A 15,156-nucleotide genomic window follows, 5' to 3' on the forward strand; every position below is an offset into this window, starting at 1 on the left:
TTTTGATCCATCCATCCATCCATCCATCCATCCATCCATCCATCCATCCATCCATCCATCCATCCATCCATCCATCCATCCATCCATCCATCCATCCATCCATCCATCCATCATTCCATTATGTATTTACAGTAAATACAAAAACCGTTGAGTAGACAAAGATCGTCTCTAATTTAATAGCTTACTGTACAGAAACAGGACATCCTGACAGTTTGCTGTAAACTAATATACAGTTCATGATTTATTTGCTGTACTGAAAACAAAAGATCAAAATCTTGAATATGTCTTAATTTCAACCTTGAACTCCAGCTCCATGCCAGTGATGTGCTCTCCAGGCTCCACCTTGGACAGTTTCTGCATGTAGGAGTAGAGACTGCGGGCGGCCACCTCAGTGTTCCCGCAGGCCACGGCCTCCAGCAGCGCCTCGTGGATGAAGCTGTACTGGTCCTCAGTTTGCACCATGTAGTTCCTCTGCGAGCGCATGAGCGTCACGTGGCCGTAGATGTCCACGGTGCGTTCATGTCGGATGCGCTCCAGCATGGCATCGATGACAATGAAACAGCCGGTGCGACCAACACCAGCACTGAAAAATTGGAACAGCAAAACGCATTTCAAAACAGAAAAAGGGTTGTTTCATTTATTGTTAGCAGATTAAAGACTAAAGGTCAAATGTGACGTTGAATAAGTTTATTAGTTGGGAGTCAGTTAGTGAAACTTAACTGTGTCAAACATCATGTTTTGGGCTTACAGTTTGGCAAAAATGCTCAGTTTACATCTAGAAAGGTGTTGCTTTCGTTATTTGACTGTCACCCTTTGTGCGAAAGACCAGGCTGGATGTTTGCAAACCTGCAGTGAACTGTGATGGGTCCAGCATCAGGAGGGTTGCAGGCTTTCACTCTGCGTAGGAAGTTGAGGAATGGGGTGGGATATTCGGGCACGCCGTGGTCAGGCCAGGCTGTGAACTGGAACTGGCGTACCTCTCTCCTTTCACTGTTGCCACTCTGATATAAGAAAATCATACAAAGCTTGAGACACTTTTGTAAACACACCTTTACAGTATAATAGTATGGCCATGTTCATTATTCAACTTGGTGAGGTAGGAGCTGAGGTATTTTCCAAAAAGTATTTAGAGTTAAAACCAATTATGGAAAATATTTGTAGAAAATTTTGCCAGTCACTGTTTTCTGTCTGTAGCAACACAACTTATGAAAGAGCCAAACTTTGAAGAAATATATATATATATATATATATATATATATATTAGATACGCTTCTAAAACGGATTTAACTTTTGGACCCAATCCTATTCAAGATGGCTCCCACAGCCAAGTGACATCAGGAAACGAACAGAAAAATACTATAATTCAATCAGTGTTTCAAGTATTGTTCTAAAATCTCAGTAGGAGCTGAGAGGCGTTCACTCACATACCCAGAGAGCGGCATCTTTCAGTACATGTCATTAAAAGCTATGCTTACATAATTTTTTAACATAAAATGATCTTGCATTAAACATCTGGTATTTAGGATGGATGGTGATATGTATTATTCTAGAAATTCTAGGTGTTTTATGTTTAAGTAGACTTTAAACAAATTTGCAACAGCTAATATTAAAAGAATAATCTTTATTATATATGATATTTGTTGAAAGCCTGTACCTAAACTGTATCAAGAGAAACACAAATTATGACAGCATTTTTCATAAAGTGCATAGATTTTCTTTTTATTTTTTTTTACTGTTTAACATTTTTACCAACTTGATGTTTCACAAGATGTCAACAAAAATCTGAAGAAGCTGAGCTGCACCGGGAAGCTACAGCTGGCCTAGTTTCTGTTTGTAAGTAGGCCACAGAGACATGTCATCCTGACGGTCCGAGATTAGACCCGTGCTAGAAGAAACCGCTTTGCTTCCAGCACTCACCCCCATCTCAGCGGCTGACTCAGGGAGGCCTGCCTAGCTCGGTGTCCGGACTAATCTATCAGCCTAACCGTAACCACACATGATCCTCGCTCTGTGATGATGAAAATGTGAGATTACTCCGGCTGCACCTGAGTCCAAAACTGTAAGATCAGGGGACTTAAGATTTCAGTGGCAAGAAACTGAGGAGAGAAATGGCAGAGAGGAGGAGTCAAGGGTGGATCACGGGGGGCAAATAAAAATAAAAGTGTTCACCTTGTGCAATGAGAAGGTTCGAACGCAGAACGTGGCGAGCTCCATCGTGTCCAGCAGTGTGACCTGGATCATCCCATATGTCTCTGTGCCGCGACTTGGCCAGTACTGATCACACTTTATCTGTTGAAAACATACATTTTCAGACAGGTGCACCGTTCCTCCCCCACTCCCTCATATTATAAACTGCAGGCAGAGCAGACAGCCCGCCGGTGTGTAACAGTACTCCAGATAACCAGAACAGTGTATTCAGGTTTGTAGGTAATGCACTGGTTTCCTTACTCGTGACTTCTCTTCCAGGCGCGTCATCATGACAACAGACGCAGTCCGCTGCTCCCACACCATCCTCCAGAAGTCACCGAACGTCTCTGCCAAAGGCCCCTGGGTAGCAATGTAGGCATTCTGCTTCCTGTAGCCATCAACGTAGTTGGCGTTGATGTAATCGCTCCCCAGAATCCCTAGAAAAACAAACCTGTTTCAAACTGTGCAGTCAGGCGACAATAAATTAACCTCCATGTATGACATTACACAATCCAATGTAACGTTTGTTTATGACAGCCGTGGCTTCCTCACGGTGACAACAAACAAGCAGGAACCTGCTGATGTGCATGCATAAACTTTGTTCTGGAGAAGAGTGGATGCACTCGGATGGGTCCTCGCTGTTCGTCAGTCTCATGCCGCTGCGCACGGCGGGTCTTCGGCACTGTTTGCCATTTGTGATTTCATCCATTCTGCACCTCTTTGTGCTCTCCCACTGACCTCAGTCGCTCTCACCTTCTACGGGAGCCAGGATGACTCGGGTGTGGTCGTACGCTATGACGTTGGCGTAGCGGTTTTTGGGCTTGTTAACCTCCAGGTTGGAGTGCTCCCAGGTGAACTGCTGGCTGGGGTCGATTGACTGCAAAGACACAGCGAACGCACGTGTTATTAGTGCGCGCGGTGGCTTAACAGTGCTTCAGGGTAATGGAATAAGTGCTCCGTAATGCAGACAAGTTACAGCAATAAATCACTCGGTTGAATAAATCATGAACTTCTAATCTGCACACGGATAAACAAACATTAAATAAGATTTGCTTTATGAGGCTTAACAGGCCGAACATCTCCGAACAATCAGGATGTTGTCTGTTTATTTACGCATATACAACGATGATGCATTACTCGCCTCGTACTCCTGGGAAAGCCTCAAGTTGTCGTTGGCTTTCAGCAGCTCGATGTGCTCGGCCAGCTCGCTGATGGGGATGGGGGGGTGGCTCATCATCCCTGCACAACACGGAGGGGGTCAGAGGTGACACGATGAATTCAGCCCGCTAACCGAAATCGCAGGAGCTCCTCATTGTTCACGTGTGAAGATAATCACACAATGAGATGACATCACGTATCATTAAGGAGCACGCTGAGGCAGAAAATCAATTTTGATCCACGTGCGAGGACAAAGCCCGGAGACTCTGGTGTGTTTGTAAATTGTTTTTCTTTGATAAATTGCTTTCTCCGTGATCAGAGGAGAGGTGACACAAAGAAAACAAACACAGTCAGAACACTAATTAGTGGGTTACACACACAAAAACACACACGGACGCACATAAAGGAAGCTACCTATGGGCTGCAACAATGATTTCTTTTCACAGCCGGCGCTTGAAAAGTGAAGCAATCCATCCTCATCCTAAAGGTGAGCGGTTACATCAATGAATCAAGGGAGCGTTCCTGTGTTTAAAATAAGCTAAATCTATAACGCCGAAGCCGGAGGCATTCTCCGTGTTTCTTGAGCTGAAATAAATGCTGAAAAGCTTTTAAGTCAGTCATCCTGCAGCTACACTGATGATTTGCCTCCGCAGACTGACCCTGTGGCATCCACAGGTAAGCACGACAAAAAGCTCCTGTCACGACCAAAATCACCCAAATACATCATCATCCCTGAGTTTTTTTTCTTTTTGTTTTGTTGGAAACTCATTTTAGCAGCGCCGAGCATCTGAAAGCACAAATCTCCAGGGAGAAGAAGTGGGCGAGGGAAGAGTTTCAAGGTTGCTGCCACACAAGAAGAAAAAAAAAAAACTCTTATGATGACAAAAGAGGGAGTCAAGGCGGTGCGGTTGGGTTTTCTTTGCTTTGCAAGAACATGTAGAAACAGAAGACGTTCGGGCTGTTTTTATCTATCGATTACATAAGAATGTGTCTTATTTGACCTTTTGTACGTTGGCAGGTAACCTTTCCCAACTCTGACAGATGCTGACACCTTTTTAACGGAGACGTTTCAGCTGCAAACTGCACCTAACAAGAACAGTGGTTACATCCCTGTAGTCATATTTAAATAAAAAATAGGAAAAGGAAGCATCAACCAGACAAGCATCGTTGTTAGATCTCAGTAGGTCGGAGAGCAGAAACATCCCACATCATTTCTGTATCCTTATTCCTTACCCCATCTTTACAAATCTTAACCCAGAGCACAGATTTTGATACAGAATTTTGAGGTCTAAACACTTAGTAGCGATTCTGGCTGCCTGGCATGTGGAACGTGGGCGAGCGGAGATGATGAGATCTTGACACGACGTTATGACTCAGACGTGACTAAATCACTGACTGCACTACCTGGGCTGCAGCCATTTTAATCTCAGGAAGCCGCCAGGTTTGTGCTGGTTGTGATGGAAGGAGGTGGTGGGGGAGGGGGACTTTCTCTGTCTTGTCTGCATAATCTTACCAAGGACAAAATTAGCTGCATGAATATTTCATTTCCGAATAAAATTAGCCTCTCGGAAGTACACTTTATCATGCAAATACAGAGCGTGTGTCGCTGGGCGGGTGCACGCTTCATACCGGGAGTCTGGAAATTTATACGTCTCATCTCCACGGGGTCTGTAGGGTGATGGGCCATCATCTCGGCGTTGCCCAAAAGGCTCTTGGTTCCTGGTTCAGAGTCTTTGCGCTTGCTGCTCAGACACCAGTAACACATGAGAGGAAATATGACATCATCAGCATGGCTCCTTGGTTCAAACACCGTGTCACTCGACAGGGAGTTTTAGGGCTTTGTAAAAATTCTCTGTGCAGCATTTGGTACCATGTAAGTTAAACGGAACAAAGAGTTTCACGTTGTTTTAATCTTACCTGTCAGGTTTGCTGTTTCCCGTGATACAGGGCCAAGAGTGAGAATAATTAGAGGAAGAAAAGGAAAGAAACAGACAGATTGTTAGAGAAGACGATCAATATTTTGCATTAGTATTCGAGGGCTTGATGACTTGCAGCACATATCGCAGAACTACAGCTGGGTCAGACTTTGATATGTGAGAACTGAGAAAACTTCTAGACTACAGGTAAATGAAATTTGATGAATTTTGAACTTTTGGTTGAGAAAAGCCAAATAGTAAATAAAACCTCAATTCTGAAAATGTAGAGATGTGTAAAATGCAAATAAAAACTGAAGGTAATGATTTGGTAATCTAATGTTTTGATGATGATATGAACTGTTGATGAGATATTTAAAGTCTTCTGAAGTCTTATTATGAAATTGTTCCACTATTTCAAATCTGATGTCTTGTAGAGTGGCAAACCCCGGCCCATCTTTACTTCTGAGAGATTCAATCCCTCTAAAATGTTCTTTTCATACCCAGTCCTCTGACCGACCTGCTGCCAGTTAACCCAATTAGTTCAAGTGAACTTTTTCAGCCTTTTGCTGTCTCTGTCCTATCTTTTTTTTTTTAGATGTGATGCTGATATACTGTTTTAACAAACTGTTCTGTTTCTTAATTAATACATTTGATATGTTTATTGTGTTCAATTGTGAATAAAATATGGTTTGATGAATGAAGCAAAACATAGTACAATGGTTCCATGCAGTTATATTTCTGTATCTAGAACGTTGCGTGTTTTTAGCGATAAATGAATGGGCGCTGGTCGAGGAGGCTGATAAGCGCCGACAACCACCGGCACTTCTCACTGAAGCTCTTGACATTATTAAAAAAACATAAAATCACACCAGTTTTATCCTCTAAGACAATCAAAGCTGCTTTGGCATTTACTTGGTGTGACCAGCAGTCTGAGTCAAGGCGGTGGTTGTAAACTTGACATTTGATTTTTTTGATTTTATAAAGTTCATCCCACTCACTTTTTGTAAAGGAGGATTGCAATAACAATGCAGATGATGAACACCACAGCCAGGACAGGTCCGACCACCCAGATCAGACCATCGCCGGCATCAAAAGGCTGGGGGTCTGAATCCGGGGCGATCACCGGGTCTGTGTAAGGACTGGCCACGTACATCCTCTGCACAAAAAAACATTACAGGAACATAATCAGAAAATAATGAAATGAAATATGATGAAACCGTTTACATTTAAAAAAATGTTTATTTAAATAGAAAAAATAAAAATCTACAAATAATTTTTAAAAGGTTTAGCAAATTATGAAGCTTTAAAGCCATAGTTCCAATGTTTTCAAGTGGGGTTAACCTCTTTCAATTTAATGTTCCACTGCTGTTTGCAAAGAATTCTGTTGCACTTCCTGTGCAGCCTTGGACATTTCCTGCTGGAGTATCATAATATTTCTGCCAGAACTACCTAATGCAAACCTGACACAAAAAGTAAAGATTTATAAAATAGTGTTTTTCTTCATCAGCTATCAGATGGCAGAAATCCACTCTGGTCTGGGCCCAGTTCAGATTAGTTGTTAGCTGGTCAGTCTGGTCAGAATTAAACTTCATTTCTACAAAACCGTTACTGACAAGCTAACAGCTAGTCAGAGCTGGACCAGTACAGTAAACCCTCGTTACTTTGCGGTTCGTTTATCGTGGACTCGCTCTATCGTGGGTTTTCAAATTAAGATTGGACATGACACACACTGGCTGATTGATGGATGAGCCACACGATAAGCACAGAATTTTTATTTAAATTTTTTTTTTTTATTATTATTATTTAGCACCTCCTGCACCTTTGTGCAGCCCATACCGCAGGATAAGCTTCCTGCTACAGCTGATCAGCTGTTCTCCATACAGAGCGGAGAAGTGGGTGTGGCCAAGAACGCTTGCAGGTGACAAAGAGCAGAAGAGGCAGGAAGCTGAAATCAGGACATTCTGTGCTCTTTTGGAGCGAGCGTTTAGAGTTTAGAAACATTGTTTAGAATATTGCAAGAGTGTGGGAAGGGTTTAAAACACCTATATATATATATATATATATATATATATATATATATATATATATATACACACATAATAAAATAAACTACAACTTACTTCTTGTACTACTATTCCTACTTGGCGGTTTTTCACTTATCGCGGGTCTTCATGGTACAGATCTCCCACAATAAATGAGGCACTACTGTGTACAATATCTTGCCCATGTACAACAGGTAAGATATTAATAGTTCATAATCTTTCCATAGAATTCCACTTGAAATTATTTAACTAATATTTTTGTTGTGGCTGTATTATAGAAGTGGAACAACGGATCACAGTAGATTAAAACGCACATTCTGATTTCACGTGAACATGTGACAACATATAAAAGAACTTAACAATTTTCGCTGAGGGCTGAACGACTGCATTTTTATTAGTTCTGAAGGACCTTAGAAAAACATCCCATGGGCTTTTATTCAGCTCTGCAATCTATTACATTCCACATTATATATGCACGCCTATTCCAATTCAAATACACTTACATGCCAACCGTGCACAGAGGAAATATCTCTTCCACTGCCACAGTCTGTAAACTCACTCTTTATTAGCAGTGCTGATGGAAGCATGTGGACCTTATTGCATTTGCTTATAACCCTTTGACTGATGGGAATTGTATTGTTTTAGCAGTGTGGCTAAATGGATCACAATATCTAGTGACAGCCTGCAAGAGAAGGGGAAAGATGGAGCGCTTGTAAACACGGGAGGAGGAGTGATGTAATGGAGTGACATTTGTACCCCTGTCGTCGAGTTCAGTTCCGCCAGGATGAAGAAGACGTACTCTTGCCCCGGCTCCAGAGCTCGGTTCTCAAAGCCTCCGTAGTCCAGCTGGTCCCCCAGGGTGAAGAAGGCTGGCAGGGTGGCAGGTGTGAAACGGGCCGTGATGTAAGCCCGCCTCAGGTCCACCTGCTTCTGCTGTCGAGAATCCCTCTGCTTTTGACTGATGTCTCTTAACAGCTGAAGAAAGGGTGAGGATGAGGACGAGAAATGTAAGAACTTTAAAAATCTTGGAGTAGACCTTCAAAACTTTGAATGAATAAAATGATTTGGCATCGTCAGGAGTTCTTAGTGTTCTTCTCAGTTGTTCTTCCAGGTTCTGATATTTGTGTCACTTCTGCGGCTCTCACCTCCTCCAGGTCCATTTCATCTGGACTTTTGGGTTGCCTGATGACGCCACGGGTTCGCCGCAGAGGAACCACAACAACGTAAACATTCCTGAGGAAGCAAAAGAAGCAACAACAGCATGAGGCCTCACACTGTTCAGATTTTGTTGGAAGTATCATTAACATCTTGGCACTTGTGTAACATTATCATCCTGCCTCATTACAACACCACAGTCAGATAAGCAAACAGCAACAACAACAAAAACGTACTTGACAGGAGAGCGAGTTTCCAGAGAGGGCAAGATTATAGTGATGGTGGTCTCTGTTTCACGGGTGTGGTCGATCTCAGGGCGGCGGATGGTGATTGGCGGAGATGTCTTGGCAGTTATGCGGTGTCGAAGACCTCCCATGTTGCCTTCAGGAGCAGTAATTTTAAAGTCGTAGCTGGTGTCGGGCTGAAGGTTTGGGATGACTGCCTTCTTCAGGCGAGCGTTCACCTCCATCTTCTGACGGTTATACTCCACCTGGAGATTTAAAGTGGGTTGGAAAGGTCAGAAGAACTAAACCTCTGTTTCTCTATGGTTTGTTCCTATGTATCTGTTTTTTAAATTGAAATTCTTGTAACACTGGGTATAGATTTCTTTTAAAAGAAAAATAAATCAATTTAGCCAAACTTGAGTTGTTTTAAATGTAAAATACAGAGCTAGTGCTTAAAGCTAGATATCTTAGTATAAAAATTGAAAGCAGAGCTGACTGTTACGTATAAAATAAAATTAAAAAAACAAAAGTACAAAAATAACAATGTTGTAGTGTTTGATGCAAATCCAAACTATTTCATGACCATCACTAGTTGCCAAGCAACAAGAGAAAACTCCAGGAAGTTGCACCAAACCATGAAAAAGAAGGACCTCTAACAGAAAATGGTAAAGCTGATGGTATACAGTTTGTTATGCACTGTGTCTCTGTTGTGTTCATAAGCTATTTCCATCCATCCATCCATCCATCCATCCATCCATCCATCCATCCATCCATCCATCATCTTCCGCTTATTCCAAAGTCAAGTCTTGGTGGCAGCAGCTTGAGCAGGGAGGTCCAAACATCTCTTTCCACAGTCACCTCTTCCAGTTCTTCTGGGAGGACCCCGAGGTGTTCCCAGGCCCAACAAGAAACATAGTCTCTCCAGCGTGTCCTTGGTCTTCCCCGGGGTCTCGTCCCAGTTGAACATACCCCAAGCACCTCCCTAGGGAGGGGTCTAGGAAGCATCTTTACCAGATGCCCAACCACCTCAACTGGCTCCTCTCAATGTGGAGGAGCAGTGGTTCTAGTCAAAGTCTCTCCTGGATAACTGAACTTCTCACCCTGTCTCTAAGGGAGAGTCCATCTACCCTGCGGAGGAAACTCATTTCAACCGCCTGTATTTGTGATCTCATTCTTTCAGTCACTACCTAGAGTTTGTGGTCATAGGTGAGGGTAGGAACCTAATCTGACCAGTAAACAGAGAGCTTTGCCTTAAAGCTCAACTTCCTCTTCACCACAATGAACCAGCACAGAGTCCACAATACTGCAGATGCTGCACCAATCTGTCTATCAGTCTCACACTTTATTCTTCCCTCACTCATGAACAAAACCCCGAGACACTTGAACTCCTCCACTTGAGGCAGAACCTCATCATTGATTCAAAGAGAGCAATACATAAATATATAAAAGTTTCATGAACCACTAAAATAATTTAATTTAATGCTTAACTTTTGGTGTCAACCCAGTTTAAGATGGCTATCATGATCAACTGACTATTAGTAACAACTCAGTTACTTCTACAGATACCGATGAAGTAGAAAAGTTGTTTGCTCAGAAAGCCCTGCGAGGATGCAGAGTGTTACCAAGTACAGAATGTTTTGGGTCAAACCGACCTCCTCTTTCGGGAAAGGAAGACATGTTTATATTACAGGAAGAACCAGTCGTCAGAAGTCTGGGTGTACGGCCAGAGACGGGGTCTGTTTGACAACTTTGCAACAACAAGCTAATGTTTATGTGCAAATCTCTAAGGAGATCAGAGCTAGTTTGGGAGGGGAGGTCTTTTATGGGACTTCAGGTGTCCAGCTGTTTGGACCGGCCGTCAAGCTGTTTCTTTTATAATAAACCCTGACTTTTGCTGTCATCACAGAACTCAGGTCATTTATTTTATTTAATCATTGTGAGTTTAAATGTAGCTGAACCACTACACTGACAAAATGTGGAGCGTTAGAAGCTGAGAGTTATCTTCAACACATACTCAGCCCTACACATTACGCAACATCTTTATTTAAAACTTTGGCATTTATTCTCTGTGTCAACGCTGTTTGCCTTTTAGCAAAATATCTCATGAACCACTAGACTGGTCAATATTCAGAAAGTAATCACTGGTTGTACGACTGCACTGATTGACTTTAGGAGTCAGTCCAATGCAAGGTGGCTGCTACACCTGTCACACCTAAACAAAGTGGCTACAAATCAGTCAATATTAACAGATAAAGAGCTAAAAATTTGTTGTTGTAAAACCCGATAGTTATCCTTAATACAGACTCTCAGCATTCACAATCTTTTATGAGTTTGATGAGATTGAACATGACGTCAGTTAAAAGGTTTGACAAAAAAGACCAACTCCAACACTTCCCAATAAAGTATGATCTCTAGTATAAAAGGTGGCAGGAGTTGCAGGTTAAAGAAATGCGAGGCCTTGAATTTACATTCATATGCATTATATTTAATAGAAAATATTTATTTTAAACTCCAAACAGAAAAAAAAGCAGTTTATATATGTTTCCTAAAATTGGTTTATGACAAACAGCAGAGCCATAAAGTCAAGACGTACAATAAAGAGGTAGGGGTTGGAGGTCTCTGGAAAGTCCCAGGTAAGAAGGACGCTGGTCTTAGTGGCCAGGTTGACTGAAAAATTCCTCGGCACATCTAGAACACAAACAAACATCTAAAGTTACACATGACGGATAAAAAAAAAATGAAATTCAAGATCTTGTGTTTCCTCAATGCAAACCTGCAAAGTGTGAAAAAAAGAAGTTGATGTGTTACTTCAGGAGGAAAAGATGACGGTTAGGAGGATGGGCAGGTGATAAGGAGAGTAGATGACAAGAGTAACACAAGTAACAGACAGATCAGCTGCAGGAATGTGACATGCCACATCGTTGGAGTGTAAGTTTGTGTTTGTTCTGCTATGAATTCAGCCTGTCAGCAAAAGGCTCTGGAAAAAGGTGGCAGTGAAGGTCTATCAGATAAAAATGGCTTACCTGAACATAGCACCAGGCACCGGCGTTCCTTTCAAATAAGACTGAACACTTACCTTTTCTTGTAGATACTGTACACCCAAGGCCCTGTATTGACTTTTACCTGAGGGTTTGTGATAAGCAGTGCTCTCGAAGCAAACATCCATTAACACTGAGCCTGCTCCCACTGGTGGTGAAGGGTATAGGTGATGAAGGTACAAGTGAGTGAGTGGAGGAGTTTTGGGGTAAAGTAGCTGTGTTCCTCTGGGCTTTGCAGGTCTCCATCTTTCTCAGGTGGACTGGTGAAAAGGCAGACCTGTAAGAACTGGCCCAGACTTCATTTAGTTTAGTGTTTTGAGGTGAAATCCACAAAAAAAGGAGGGTAGGTGTGAAACTGAACCAGTGATTAGAAGTTGAAAGTTATTCCCGAGGCCTACCTGTATCAAAGGCCAGGGTGAGGCCAAGCAGAGCGGGGCTGAAAGGTCCTGGCCCCGCCTTGTTGTGGGCTCTGAGCTGCACCTCGTAGGCTGTGCTGTGATTGAGGCCAAGGATGGTGAAGCTGGACTCACTCGCTGGCAGTGTGATCAGCCATGGAGGAGCAGAAGGAGTGGGTAAGGCAGAGGAGCCAGGGTCAGCCGAGAGTCTGGGGGCGGCAGCTTGTTTGTAAGCTATAGTGTACTCAGTTATGACACCAGTGCACTCATTTGAGGCAGGAGGCAGCCAGGAGAACTGAAGGGAGCAGCATGTTGCATTTATAAAATCAAATAATTTTGGGTATCCGGAGGGGGGAAACATAGGAATCATAATTTCCTGCTGAGCCACATCTCCATAGCCTGCTCGGCTCTTTGCAGAGAGGGTGAACTGGTAGGAGGAGCCCGGGGAGAGGTCTCTGACAGTGAAGTTTCTCTCCCGATGCGTAAAATCCATCGTGGTGTTCAAAGAATCGTTTTTTAGGCCAAACTGGAGACGGTAGCCCCGGATTTCCATTGGGGTCCCTCGGCTGTCAGAACCAGTTTCCGAGCAATCCCGAGGAGGAGCCCATCTCACCACCGCAGACGAACCCAATCCTGGATGCACCCAGAGGGAGGGGGAGCAAGGCACTGCAAACAACAGCGTAGGCAGCAGAAAATGAGTCTGCAACACGTATTATAAAACCATATATCATGTAAATCTGGCAGAGGAATTAGGATTGATCTAGCTGTTTATTTATGACTGTCTCCCGGTACAGCCTTCTGTAAGATCAATTCCTGAGTGTGTTACTAAATCCAGAGTGCTATATGGTTGACATATGCTTACCAATCCCAGTGGTCTGCACTAGCCTGGCTTTGCTGTGCGCTCCATCTCCTTTAGTGGTGTACGCTGCCACTGAGACCGAGTACAAAGTCTCTGTTTTCAAGCCTCCTAAAATCAGCTCCTGTGGAAGAAACACCAAAGACTAAGCCTCTCTATTTTAAGCAAACAGGTCAATTCAACACATCTTTGCTAAAAATTATGGATCAATGATGAATGATCAAATTACATAATGGAGGGGTCTGCTCAAACCCATGGCGGTCAAACTGAAATTGGATTTTAATACACTGGGTATGTCGTGCTGTGTGTATTAGTCATGAGTTCATTTATAATGAGAAGAGAATAGGCCCTTACGTAGTGAGTGGAATCATCCTCCTCCATCTTGTTGCACAGATGAAACACACCCCGTAGGCAGCCGAGACAGATGAGCGAAGTGAGTCAAAGGAATAAACGAGGAGCAGAAATAATTTGCAGCTAGGACAACTGAGAGTAATTTGCTTTTTCAAGTATGGAGGTATGGTTTCACCTGGGTGTCGTCTAATAGAAGGTCTTTGATCTGAGGGAGCGTGCGTGATTCGCCACTCTCTACGCGGCTGAAGTGCACCTGGTAGCCACGAACCTGGCCTTGCCGTAACCGTGGCAACACCGAGCGCCACGTGACTCGAAGTGCCGAGGAGTTAAGCGGCTGCACGTCCACCTGACGAGGAGCCGCGCCGGGAACTAAACGCACACACAGACACCCACAAATGCCAACTGGGAAATAATCGGATAATCAATCAATAATCTGCGGCTAATGATCTTACCATCCTCGTCGGTTCTGCAAACCACAGTCGGGCTGGTGGGTCCGGTCCCCTCTGCAGTGGAGGCTGCTACTGTGATGTTGTACCAGCTCCACTTCTCCAGACCTTCCAGCACAATTTGTTCAAAGTAGGCTGGGACAGGAGGCGCTGTCACCTCCTCACCCTGACCTCCTCCTGCCCCAGAAACTCTTTGGTATTTGAGCTCATAACCTGCCAACTGGCCCTCCAACTGAGGTGACCTCCAGCTCACTCTCAGCGAGGTGGAGCTGGCACGCTCGCAGGACACACCCTCGGGTGCAGCAGAGGGTTCTTGAAATGGATAAGGAGCAAGGAGGGCAAATTGGCAAAGAGTTTAACGGGGGGGAAATAAAAAAAAACAGCAAGAAAGGGGGAAATTCACAAGCAAAAATGGGAGATGAGGATAAAAAAAAGAAAACAAAGTAAACTGAGCGAACGTGGTTCGAGCATCAAAAAAAGAAGAAGGGAACAACCACATAATGTAAACGCAGTTTTTTACAGTGACCTGCTTAAAGTCTAATGAAATAAACCAGAGACATGAGTATTGACCCTGAGTGGACAACTTAATTACATTCAAGGAGAATGTGTTCTGATAGCTGATTATTAAATTTGATCATCTGGCTGTAGCTGGTGATTTATAGACTGATCCAAATTCTGAATGGAAAACAAATGCATCTCTTTTTTTTTTTCTAAAACAGAAATTCACATTATAGCACAAAGAAGCAGAGACAACAATATGCATTTCATAACAGCAGCTTCCGTGGCACCGTGATCCTCAAGCCCTCGGGATAATAGAGTGGTGCGAGACCTTCCTCTCCTGACAAGAAAAAGGTCTTAAGTTTCACAGCAAGGAGATAAAACAAACTAAAACAGAGCAGCTAAAATGATTTAGGAGGCAGACTGAAGGCACTAAGATGGAAAGTCGGGTTAGAGAAAATCAGACGTAGGCTTGCAAATATATACAATGGAGAAAAATGCACACCCACACCTTCACAAATCACAGACATCGCTCACCTTATATAATGTTGTCTTAGCAGCATGGCCGAGGCGCTGGAGCTCCTGCAGCGCATGGCATGCGTACGTGTGAGTGTAATAGTTACAGCTGACAGGTTCAAGTATCTACTCACTCAGCCGTACAGCCACTGTTCTGTTGGCCTCGGGGGACAATCTAGATGTGCACCAAAGCTTAGCGATAACAAAGCACACCTAACCTCTCAAAGAAATGAATTCTGATGCATGAAATAGTCTGCTTATCAAGCACCTTTTTCTCACCAGAACGTTTCCGCCTACTGGCTTTGCCACCTTTAATATGTGCCACCCTATATATATATATATATATATATATATATATATATATATATATATAT

The 15,156-nt window shown here is 43.2% G+C and overlaps 1 protein-coding gene across 1 annotated transcript in view; it reads right to left on the minus strand.

The window, feature by feature from the left end:
• LOC119414244 (receptor-type tyrosine-protein phosphatase S) overlaps nt 1-15,156 on the minus strand; it is a 100,675-nt gene that overhangs the window by 8,575 nt on the left and 76,944 nt on the right. The window contains exons 11-28 of the mRNA XM_037681343.1: nt 13,775-14,080; nt 13,498-13,691; nt 13,326-13,352; nt 12,978-13,095; nt 12,119-12,781; nt 11,276-11,370; nt 8,695-8,948; nt 8,449-8,536; nt 8,060-8,278; nt 6,260-6,417; nt 5,263-5,274; nt 4,975-5,087; nt 3,329-3,426; nt 2,941-3,064; nt 2,449-2,624; nt 2,170-2,289; nt 847-1,001; nt 298-583 (exon numbers count right to left, since the gene is read on the minus strand). Coding sequence (XP_037537271.1) covers nt 298-583; nt 847-1,001; nt 2,170-2,289; nt 2,449-2,624; nt 2,941-3,064; nt 3,329-3,426; nt 4,975-5,087; nt 5,263-5,274; nt 6,260-6,417; nt 8,060-8,278; nt 8,449-8,536; nt 8,695-8,948; nt 11,276-11,370; nt 12,119-12,781; nt 12,978-13,095; nt 13,326-13,352; nt 13,498-13,691; nt 13,775-14,080 — 3,206 coding nt within the window. The remainder of the gene's footprint in view (nt 1-297; nt 584-846; nt 1,002-2,169; nt 2,290-2,448; nt 2,625-2,940; nt 3,065-3,328; nt 3,427-4,974; nt 5,088-5,262; nt 5,275-6,259; nt 6,418-8,059; nt 8,279-8,448; nt 8,537-8,694; nt 8,949-11,275; nt 11,371-12,118; nt 12,782-12,977; nt 13,096-13,325; nt 13,353-13,497; nt 13,692-13,774; nt 14,081-15,156) is intronic.

The sequence above is a fragment of the Nematolebias whitei genome, chromosome 9 (assembly GCF_014905685.2).
Source record: "Nematolebias whitei isolate Nwh7 chromosome 9, NemWhi1, whole genome shotgun sequence".
NCBI lineage: Eukaryota > Metazoa > Chordata > Actinopteri > Cyprinodontiformes > Rivulidae > Nematolebias > Nematolebias whitei.